Source organism: Hyla sarda, chromosome 1 (genome assembly GCF_029499605.1).
Source record: "Hyla sarda isolate aHylSar1 chromosome 1, aHylSar1.hap1, whole genome shotgun sequence".
NCBI classification, from domain to species: domain Eukaryota; kingdom Metazoa; phylum Chordata; class Amphibia; order Anura; family Hylidae; genus Hyla; species Hyla sarda.
Window position 1 is genome coordinate 441297315 of NC_079189.1, and position 12011 is coordinate 441309325.

Sequence of the window (12011 nt, forward strand, 5' to 3'; positions counted from 1 at the left end):
GCTGCTGTAATACATCCGCAATTGCACTTCCACTCTCACTCTCTCTCCCTTCCCTATCAGTGCTTCTAGGCTGGATTTGGGCTTGAGGTGAATCCCTACTTTAAAAAGCTTTTCTCTGCAACACTCTGCTCTAATGTCCCTCTCTATCTGCAATAGAACACTGATGTGAGTGGCCGCATGATGGATGCCGATTATATAGGGCTGTGACATCACAGGGGTGGCTGGCTGCTGATAGGCTGTATGCTGCATGTAATTCAGGGTTTTCCCACTGACCCTTGTCCCCGCCTTCCCAGGATTCCTTGCCCCATGTCCTCACATGTGGATCTGCCATATTACATGCCTGGTGCCCTTGAGCCTGGACTGCACTAAATGGAGTTTAATGAAGCGATTCGACCGATTGAATCGCGGCTATATTCGCATTTGTTATGAATCAAATTTTTCCTGAAATTCATAACTAATTCGGATTCGTCAGATTCGATTTGCTCATCCCTAGACTGTATCAATCTCAATTTATAATAGACGTTGCTGTATTGCTATAGCGTATGATCTAACGATACTTTAGTTATTCCTCTTTATATATGTTTGCTTTCCTTTTTTGATTGTATAAATAAATGTATGATAAAGTCCTCTTTAAAATGCTTGAATAAAGGGCCCAGTATCTGTAATTCAGTGCAGACAATAGTAAAATTGTTCCACTGAACCCATATTTTCCCAGGATAAAGTAATATATTTTGAACTTTGGGCTGACTGTAATCGTGAGTGAAATATATGCTGAAAAGGCTGATATTCCTTGTGTTTTTTTTTTGTGCTCCTTGAGACCCCAACCCCACTGCTCTGTACACAGGGAGAGCCGACCCCTGTTTTGGAGATTACCATATCCTGTAGATAGGGATTAATAGCATGCTATAAATAGTTGTTTGTGTTTCTCCACCACCACAGAAGTCTGGAGTCTGTGTGCGTGTTAAATGTTTATAATGTTGTTTGCTAGATCTGCACCAGTTGTTCTTATTGTTCATTTGCCTCCTGAATGCAAAATCATACAACTGTCTAAGAAGTTTTTATAGCCTCTTAAATGGGTTGTCTGGGATAGAACTGTTTTTTTAAAAGCTTGTTTAGAGTTCTTGCATTGAAAAAAAGAACAAAAAAATGGACTTTCCTCTCTCTGCCCCCTCCTCTCTCTGCACCCACAGGGTGCCTCAGGTATCCTGCTCCCATCTTTTACTGCCATCTTCTTCCTGCTTCTTGTGGTAGTCTTGAAACACTCCAGCTTAGCTGACCACAAGGATGTACCGCATCTGCCGGTGAGTAGCAATGTAATGTGTGTAGCCCGAGCCCCGATCTTTCCTGGTGCTGGGATCCAATACATCAGACTGCCACTTAGCCTATCACCGGCCGAGGCGCCGAGGCGGGACATCGCTGCAGCCCATGATTAGCTCAGCTGCAGTGTGATAAGTTGATTACAAGAAGCAGGAAGAAGACTGCAGCGGAGGCTGGGAGCGGGATGCTGGAGGCAGCGGAGGAATGGCTTGAGGGAAGTCAATTTTGCTTGTAATCTGAGCGAGTTTTCTTTATTTTTTTTATATAAAATGTTTATCCCGCATAACACTTTTAAGAACCTGTCCTATTTTGACAATAAGGACTGCAATAAATGTTGTTTTTTTTTGGTCACCATATTTGGACAGATCCTTTTTTTTTCTTCAGTGTGAGAGGGCTTGTTTTTTTTAGGATGAGAATTAACCCCTTAAGGACCAAGCCCACTTTCACCTTAAGGACCAGGCCAATTAAATTTTTACATTTTTGTTTTTTCCTCCTCGCCTTCTAAAATCCATAACTCCTTTATATTTCCAACTACAGACCCATATAAGGGCTTCTTTTTTGCGTGACCAAATTTACTTTGTAATGAAACCTCTCATTTTACCATAAAATGTACAGCGAACCCAAAAATAATTTTTTTAGGGAGGAAATTTTAATGAAAACCACAATTTTGCGCATTTTGGAGGGTTTATTTGTTTTCACATTATACACTTTACGGTAAAAATTACGTGTTCTTTATTCTGTGGGTCAATACGATTAAAATGATACCCATGGCTAGATACTTTTAGATTTTTTTTAAGCGGTACAAAAATATAAAACTTTTTGCACAAAATCCGTAATCTAAAATCGCCCTATTTTGACCACCTATAACTTTTTCATTTTTCCATATATAGGGCAGTATGAGGGCTCATTTTTTGTGCCGTCATCTGTACTTTTTATCGATACCACATTTGCATATATAAAACTTTGATATAATTTTTTATAATTTTTTTTTAATAAAATGTGACAAAAAAAATGCATTTTTGGACTTTTTTTTATTTTTTACGTTTACGCCATTCACCGTACGAAATAATTAACATTATATTTTGATAGTATGGACATTTTCGCATGCAACGATACCAAATATGTTTATAAAAAAATTACGCTTTGTGGGGGTGAAATGGGAAAAACGGACAATTTTCAGTTTTATTGGGGGAGGGGATTTTTCAACTTTTTTTTTACACTTTTTTGTCCCCATAGGGCACTATCTATAGCAATCCTTTGATTGCTAATACTGTTCAGTGCTATGTATAGGATACAGCACTGCTCAGTATTATCGGTGATCTTCTGCTCTGGTCTGCTCGATCTCAGACCAGAGCAGAAGAACCCAGGAGATGGCCGGAGCCAGGTGAGGGGACCTCAGGCCGCCATGCTGGATGATCTGATCGCCACGGCAGTTCTGCGGGTGATCCGATCATCCATTCAAAGTACCGCACTGCTGCAGATGCCGTGATCTGTATTGATCACGGCATCTGAGGGGTTAATGGCGGACATCCGCACGATCGCGGATGTCAACCATTACCGGCGGGTCCCCAGCTGCTACTAGCGGCCGGAACCTGACGCGTATGACGCGAGCAAAGTTCCCATGCTCGCGGTCATGCACGGGACGTAAATGTACGTCCTGGTGCGGAAAATCCCACCAAACAAGGACGTACATTTCTGTCCGTGGTCGCTAAGGGTTTAATTTATATAATAAGACATATAAAACAGTATTTTAAGCATTCAGAACAAAAAATATTGGAATGAGCTAAATAAAACTTTCTGCATCGAAAAAACTGAATTACATGACTTGATGACTTGCTTGACATCTGTAATGTGTTTTAGACGCTTTTGCACCTTGCTCGGAAAGGGGACATGGCTTACTGGAAAGTGGGCATGGCCTCAGGGAAAATGGATCATCAAAAATAAAATTGTACTTATTTTGTGGTAAATAAGCAAACTAATATATTGTACAAATGAAGTATAGACAGTCTAAACATGCACCACATTTTCAAACAGCAAGAGCCACAGTTAAAAATCTGGCACATTCTTAGACTGTATGGTCTAAGTTTACACTAAGAATTGGTTTTTACTTACCTCCCACATTCTCTGTCCATGTAGCTAAGGACATAATATAAGAAGACAACACATAGATTTAGACATTAAACAATAGTAACAAGTATTTCCAAAAAATGATTAGGATTTGAAGGTAACAAGTGTTGACTGAATTAAAGACTAGACAAGGAGTCATACAACATTGAGTAGAGCTTCCCAAACATTACTATTCAGAAAGAGTCTGAAATTACCATTGGATTAGGTAGAACATATTTGATCAGAAACAGGAGATCTTAGGGCATGTGCACCAAATGTGGTACATGTCACCTAGAGAAGCACTACCCATGAAGCAGGAATGGTATTATCAATTCTAGCATGGACCAGATACCATTGGGTTATAAATTTGTAGGAAGATGCAACTTGGGTGTATTGATGGAGCTTTTGGCTGTACTCCTCCATTTCTGTTGCAGAACGTCAGATTATTATGGGGTACATATACACTTTGTAAACAAGAAAATAACTCACACTATTGATTTTAGCATTTGCGAAACAAATACATTTACAGTGATACCAATATGTTTGGTAACTTTTGGACAAAAACAGCAGATTATATCGAAAAAAGGTTGTCACTGGATTCAAGGAGATATCATTTTTTCATTTTTCTAATAAGAAGGCTTACCATGTTTTGGTACATATAACTTAATTGACTTTAAAACACAGCAATTCCACCATTTTTTTTATATATATTAATGTCACTGGAATTTGTCTCTACACAATTTGACAGTGCTGACTGTGCAGCGACACACCCCTTTGACAAGGGAAAAGGTTACAACCAGTTGTCAATTTTATTCATAAATATTCAAAGGGAATAAAAGGGATGGCACAATGCAGAGTTCCCATAAGCAATAATCCCGAATGTTTATCCCATGTGAAGTTATTTATGAAAATCGAAAATTCCTACCATCTTTCTGCTGTAAAGACTGTGTAACTCCTGTAAATAGCTGGCTGTTTGGCTGTTCTAAAAAAAACTGTCAGCATACAGGAGATAACATAGACAACAGCCAAATGCTAATTTCTTTACCCTTCCTTACTAAGCCAACATCAAGTTAAAGGGAGGAGCTGTACATGGCAGAACAAGCTATGAGACAGAGAGGGGAGGACCCAAAGCCTTAGGAGGAGAGATCACTCAGGTTGTGTAGTGAGAGAAAAAAATAATGTATGTGCTGAATTTGCTGGGGAAATGGAAAGAAGTGACAGAGGATGTGTAGAAAGTAATAAAAAAAAAAGCCACAGCAGAATCAGCAGGAGCAACAGAAAGAACACAAGCCTAAGAGAGGACAGTACAGGAGTGGTGCTGTGCCGATACATGAGATTCAGTAAAAGCAAACGAATCCTGGACACACAGAACTCACATCAACGTTTAAATAAGGATTTACTGTATCTCCACTACTGCGTCTTTTGAGACGCGTTGAAGATTTTTTAAAATGTAAAACTAAGCAGATGGGTTCTGTGTGCACGGTTGCTCAAGTAGCAGGCAAATGGGCCTCTTGTATGGACCCTGTGCCTCTTGGCCTAGAAAAAAAGCAAGCAAACTTTAACATTCTCTGCCAATCACAACATTTTCACAATCTGGACTTGATGCTGGAATTTTGAATCTGTGTCATAGTTTATTCACCAGTCCAAAAAGTATCCCACAAAAAGCATTTATCACCTGTCTTCGAAAAGGTGATTAATGTCTGACCGCTGTCTGCTGTACGTGACTGTTTCTGTCAATGCTATAGAGTAGACACTCAATGGAACAGCGGGGTGAATTCCTGACCACCTCATTTCTAACTGCTGTTGTAAAGTACAAAGGAACAGGGGGCTCAGTTACTTGATACCTATCTTGTGGATATGTTAATATTATTTTCTTTTTGTGGGATAACCCTGTAAATACTTCTTGAACCTGTTTAATAGTGACATAATATCAAATGTGTACAGTTAATGGTAACAATATCAAAAAGGTTTGCACACCACATATGTATGCTTTAATTGTCTGATCTGTCTAAATCTGTCTACTACTATATCCCATAATTTAGTAAAATAAAGTAGCTGCAGCACTCTGCCAAGTGCTTCTGTTGGCTGTGCTTGGCTTCACTCTGGAAGCACCAGGTTGGTTCTGTGTAAGGATCTTAAAGGGTTACTCCGGTGGAAAACAATCGTTTTTAAATAAACTTGTGCCAGAAAGTTAAACAGATTTGTAAATTACTTCTATTTAAAAATCTTTATCCTTCCAGTACTTATCAGCCGCTGTATGTTCTTTTCTTTTCGAATTTCTTTTCTGTCCGACTACAGTACTCTCTGCTGACAACTCTGTCCATTTTAGGAACTGTCCAAAGCAGGAGCAAATCCCCATATCAAACCTATCCTGCTCTGGACAGTTACTGACATGGACAGAGGTGTCAGCAGAGAGCACTGTGGTCAGACTGAAAAGAACTACACAGTTGATTTAAAGAAAAAAAAAATTCTACAGGAGTACACCTTTAAGGTTCTGTCTTATATTAAACTTAATATTTACTGTTTTGCTGTTTAATCAAACAACAGAAAATATACATTTGAAGGTTTAGTATTCTTTTAGACAACACCTCTTGTGGATACAAGAAAACAAATCAAGTTATGTAAACATTGTGAGATAAAGTGCAAACTAACTGAGTAGGTCTATGCATACATAATATAGAAAACCAGTTTTAAGCTCTACTGGTTATTGCTTACTTGATATCTCACAGAACAGACGCAAGCAATTTTCTGTAAATGCAGAGATATGCTGGTTCCTGTGCTCCTGAATCCACCTATTTATTTGAGCTTGTGAATGAATTTGACTGTAAGGTGACAAATTGTTATTAATAAAAATAATGTGACTGAGCACTAAAATAGCAGCACAAGATACAATTAAATTACATTACACTAATACTCAATTATTTGAATGTTTTTACATTGACATTCATTAAAATGGTGCCAAAGCAGATTTGAATCTTGAATTGCCCTTTTTGTGCAGAATTTCCAATAAGAGATGTGATGATAGAATTGAGTCTTTACCATATGTCGTAAAACTTACTGTTGATTACGGAATGGCTCCTAAAAATCGCATCCTTATAATAGGTTTTGTGGAAACCAAAGTCATTTTTTTGTTCTTATCAGATGGATTTGTGATCATTCACATAAACCAGAAAACCTAATAATCTATTTTTTAATTATCAGCGTTTTCCAATCTGGACACTTTTAGTAGGCCCAATTTTTGTCTTAACCTTGTATATTATATATTACAAATTTTTACTTTTAAAGAACACTTTACATGTGAAATACATATTAAACACGATCTGTATGGAGATGAATAACAGAAGATTGTACTCACCACACATGCGAGTTACTCTTTATTAGAACATGCTCGGCAGGTACAGAAATCTCAGATGCACCACCGTGCCTGGATACACAGTGCCGGCGTCCACTCACGCACATATATGAACAGGGATTTTATATATCCGAAGTGAAGAGCCAGACACCTGCTATCTCCTTGTGCTAAAATACATATTAAATACACAACACTTATAAACAAGAGATAAGCTGGTACAGAAGTAAGTACGGACTTACCCATGAGGGCTAAAAGTGTACAAGGAAAAGGGAAAGAAGCAGATGGTGCAACTAAATCCCTATTTTACAGTCTAATTACTGGCACTAACTAACCTATCTGAAGACAGCATCATACAGAAGGGTAAAGCTCAGATATAGTTTTAATGTAAACCATTAAGGACTCAAAGAGAAGGTTGTACAAGGCTTGCTTCTTCTGTCCGCACAGTGGTTGAAAGCTGTAACCTCAAGTAGTGTGGCTTGCCATAGGAACACGAGGTTCTAACTGACTGCATTGATCAATAGGCCCACTCATAAGCAGTGTTGTCACTATCGGTCAGGGTCTGAGTGTTTAAACCCGACCAATTGTTAGAACAAACTATGAAAAAAGTGTAGCTGACCGAGACAATCCCATAGACTTACATTGTATGTTTGTTTCTCTTAGCGCTTCTCTCCCAGCTAGTTCTAGCTATTGGTCCCGGTCTGAACACTCAGACTCCAAACGATCAAAATATTTGATATGTCAAGTTTTTTAAAGGGACAGTGTTCATTTAAATTTTAAAATGTTTGTAATTACAGGGCTCTGAAATCTCTATGCTTACCAGTGGTAAGTGGTATTTTACAATGTCTAGCCAAGTTTGCATCTTTCCTAATGTCCTAATGCAGAATACTTAATAGTTGCCCCCCCTACAGCCCCTATGTCAGTTCTTAAAATTGCTGAGAGTGCCAGTGTTCAGACCCAAAGCAATAATACAGCAGTAAATGTTGATGGCGAGACTTCAAACCATCAAAACAAGTACTTGAAGTTTGTATAGACAGCTCACCTTCTGCATTTTCATGCAGCCTCGGATATGGGGGTGCACAGATGACTGAAGGACTGCTAGAACAAGGAAGAATCCAAACAGGGTGATAGTCCAGCATCCCAAGGGAAATTAGAATTAAACATCATGCCAGCTCCCTCATAAGCATTTTGAGCATAGTCTCCTCTTTGGCCATAAAAAATACATTTTCATTCTTATTTTCCTGGTGGAGTGTCACCTAATTTAGAAAGCCATGCTTCATTTAAATTTCTTTGCTACATTTTACACAATAATGTCAAACTATGTTGTCTTTTTTCTGACTTTTGTGTTCATTTTCTCTTATCTTATTTTAGGCTTATCCTAGCAGCAAATAGGGATGAATTTTATCACAGACCTTCGAAGCCTGCAGATTTCTGGGGCATTAATAATGAAATCCTTAGTGGTATGTATGCAGCAAGCAAGTACATGTTGGGGGTAATTTACCATTGGTCACCAGACAAATCTTTGGTGGTAACTGCATATAAATTACACAATAAAAAAATACATAAAAAACATACTATACTATTGCATACAGCAAAAAAAAAAAAAAAGGTATGCATTGCAAACCCTTTTTTGTAATGTAAGTCTATGGAAACAATTTAAGACATACTACAGCATCCATTTTTAGCATCTGTGTACTTTTTTTCTTTTCAAGTGTGTACCCAGCCTAAAAGAGAATTTGTGTAAAAATGAGTTGTTGACAATGTTTGGTGCACAACTTTACTGATCAAGTTTACTATAGAGTATGCACCATCTTTATGAATTTGTCCAAAAATACATCTTGTGTGTCTGAAACCCCACCAATGGAGAATCCAACAATATTGGTAAATTCCCCCCATTGTTCATACAATATCACTCTCTTCTTGAGTGCTTTTTATTTGTAACTTAGTACTGTTAATAACATATGTTACTTTTTGGTTTCTGCTTACAGGTTTGGACATGGAGACAGGGAAGGAAGGAGGAACCTGGTTGGGTATCACTAAAAGAGGGAAGTTTGCTGCGCTGACTAACTACTTGCAGCCGAAAATAGACGTAAATGCCAAAGGCAGAGGTAAGGACTTAAGGCTAAATAATTACAAAATCTATAAAGTACTGTAGTAACCCTTCACATTTGGAAAACCTATTCTCAATATGATAACCTAGAGGTGAGCAACTGATTCAGCAACTGAGATCACAATTAATTGTCTCTTTTGTCAGGGGAAACTGCAGACAGGCACACATTTATACCTGCAGAGGCTGCTTCAAAAGTAATAAGAGTGACTTAGTTGAATAAGGGTAAAGTAGTGCCATATTAATGATAAAATTTTTCTACAGGCAGTATTCTCTTCAAAATGGTTGTGGATGTAAATTATCTCGCTATAACCGTTATAGAACCTTATTAGTTCTTCATGAGAACATCCCTTCAAAGGGGTACTCCACCCCTAGACATCTTATTCCCTATCCAAAGGATAGGGGACAAGGTGTCTGATCGCGGGGGTCCCGCTGCTGGGGACCCCCGCAATATAGCATGCAGCACTAACCTGTGGTCGGGAGCCAGAACCTCCAGTGCTGCCGGAAGCAGATACAGGTGGGTGCTGCCTGCTATATTTCGGGGGTCCCCTCTGGATAGGGGATAAGATGTCTTTGGGTGGAGTACCCCTTTAAAGAGGACTCCATTACAAAAGCCCCATACGCATGAGGCATATTTCACATGGATTTTGACATCTGCAATCTATTGTTTTAATTGGGAATCATAGTGCATCATAGTTCATACTCCAAAGATTTTTCCAATGTGTATTTGAAATCACTGTGGCATTTCTGGCCCTGAAAACCCTATGGGAAGCCTCAAGCAGATTAGTTATACTAACCACTTAAAGGGGTAGTCCAGTGGTGAAAAACATATCCCCTATCCTAAGGATAGGGGATAAGTTTGAGATCGCGGGGGGTCCGACCGCTGGGGCCCCCTGCAATCTCTCTGTACGGGGGCCAGGCTCTCCGGCCAGATAGCGGGTGTCGACCTCCGCATGAAGCGGCGGCCGACACGCCCCCTCAATACATCTCTATGGCATAGCCGGAGATTGCCGAAGGCAGCGCTTCGGCTCTGCCATAGAGTTGTATTGAGGGGGTGTGTCGGCCGCCACTTCGTGCGGAGGTCGACACGCCCCCATCCCGTGGGGAAGGGGCTCCGTACAGGAGATCCCAGGGGGCCCCAGCGGTCGGACCCCCCGCGATCTCAAACTTATCCCCTATCCTTAGGATAGGGGATAAGTTGTTAACCACTGGACTACTCCTTTAAGGACGAAGGACGTACAGGTACGCCCTTGCGTCCTGGTACTTGAGGACCAAGAGCATACCTGTACGCCCTGGTCCCGCTCCCGCAGTTTGCAGCGTGCTCACGAGCTGAGCGCACTTTGTACCTGGTGGGTCCCAGTTGCCAGGCATTAACCCTTTATCAATCAAAGTTGATCGCGGTGTCTAAATGCGGGATCTATCAGTGCTAGCGCTGCTGCTGATCGGGACATCTGCTGCGAAATCATGGGTCCGGATCAACTGAGTGGACATCAGGAGGGCCCTTACCTGCCTCCTCACCATCCGATCTGTGCTCTGAATTCCCAGCCAGGCTCTGCAGGCCAGAGCAACAGAGCACCGACAAGACTGATCAATGCTGAGCCAAAGTACAGTATTGAACAGTGTATGCAGTCGCAAGACTGCATGTTATAGCCCCCTATGGGGACTAAAAAAAAGGTAAAAAGTGTAAAAAAAATTAAAAAAAATTTAAATTTAGATTTTGTTATTAAATGATTGATGTCATTACAAAGTACAATTGATGATGCAAAAAAAACAAGCCCTCAATTGGGTCTGTAGGTACTAAATTGAGTGCAAGATGTCTGATGGTGGGGGTCCCCCAACTGGGAACCCTGGCGATCTCCTGCACCCCACCCCAGTATTCTGAACCTTTCTTTTCGAACGCTGGGTTCAGGGCCGTGGTAGTTATGTCACACCACGCCCCCTCATTATGTCATGCCACGTCCCCTAAATTCATGGCTGTGGGAGGGGGCGTGACAGGAGATTGTAGGGGTTCCCAGTGGCAGGACCCCCACGATCATAAATCTTCTCCCCTCCTTTGGATAGGGGATAAGATTTCTTAAGACAAAATACTCCTTTAAGGCCAAAATGGCCTTGGTCCTTAAGGGGTTATCCAGCGATCCAGCGGGAGGGTGTTTTTTTTTTTTTTTTTCTTAACACCTTTGCCCATTGCATAGTATATATATAAAAAAAATTTACTTCCTCCATCGTTTCCATGGTGCGTTCAGTGTCCTGCTTTGGTCCCCAGCTGGCGATGTCCTGCCTCAGTAAGCCCAGTTATAAAGTTTTGGTGTTTTAGAGCTACTAAAGACTAAGGTGGCTTCTAGGAGGGGGCATGGCTTGCAAGCTGAACCAATATATATGCGGAGCTTGTGGAAAAAGGTGGGGCTGAGCTGTGGTTGAAGGATGTATCTTGTGAAAATGATGTTTTCAGCTTTGAGCTGGGGGCTTTAACATTGCAAAGAAAAAGTCAAGAAAAAAAAAGTTTATAAAAATAAACACATGTGGTATAGCTGCATGCGGAAATGTCCGGATTATAAAAATATATAATTAATTAAACGGCACGGTCAACAGCGTGCACGCAAAAAAATCAAAAGTCCAAAATAGCGTATTTTTGGTAACTTTTTATATAATGAAAAAATTAATAAGAAACGATCAAAAAGTACGATCAATACAAAAATGGTACAGCTAAAAACTACAGATCATGGTGCAAAAAATGAGCCTCATACCGCCCCATACACAGAAAAAAAAAAAATAATTATAGGGGTCAGAAGATGACCATTTTAAACATATCAATTTTCCTGCATGTAGTTATGATTTTTTCCAGAAGTATGACAAAATCAAATCTAGGGTATGATTTTAATCAAATGCACCTACAGAATAAAGAGAAGGTGACATTTTTACCGAAAAATGTACTGCGTAGAAACGGAAGCCCCCCAAATTTTTCAAATTGCGTTTTTTCTTCAATTCTGTCACACAATGATTTTCTTTTCCATTTTGCTGTATATTTTTGGGTAAAATGACTGATGTCATTACAAAGTAGAATTGGTGGGGCAAAAAAATAAGCCATCATATGGATTTTTAGGTGCAAAATTTAAAGAATTATGATTTTTTTTT

At 39.8% G+C, this 12011-nt stretch overlaps 1 protein-coding gene across 4 annotated transcripts in view; it reads left to right on the plus strand.

The window, feature by feature from the left end:
• The window catches only part of TANGO2 (transport and golgi organization 2 homolog), a 217248-nt gene that overhangs the window by 110059 nt on the left and 95178 nt on the right, over positions 1 to 12011 (plus strand). For all 4 annotated transcript variants that reach the window (XM_056532606.1, XM_056532610.1, XM_056532598.1 and 1 more), the window contains exons 3-4: positions 8144 to 8232; positions 8761 to 8880. In XM_056532606.1, the coding sequence (XP_056388581.1) occupies positions 8144 to 8232; positions 8761 to 8880 (209 nt within the window). The remainder of the gene's footprint in view (positions 1 to 8143; positions 8233 to 8760; positions 8881 to 12011) is intronic.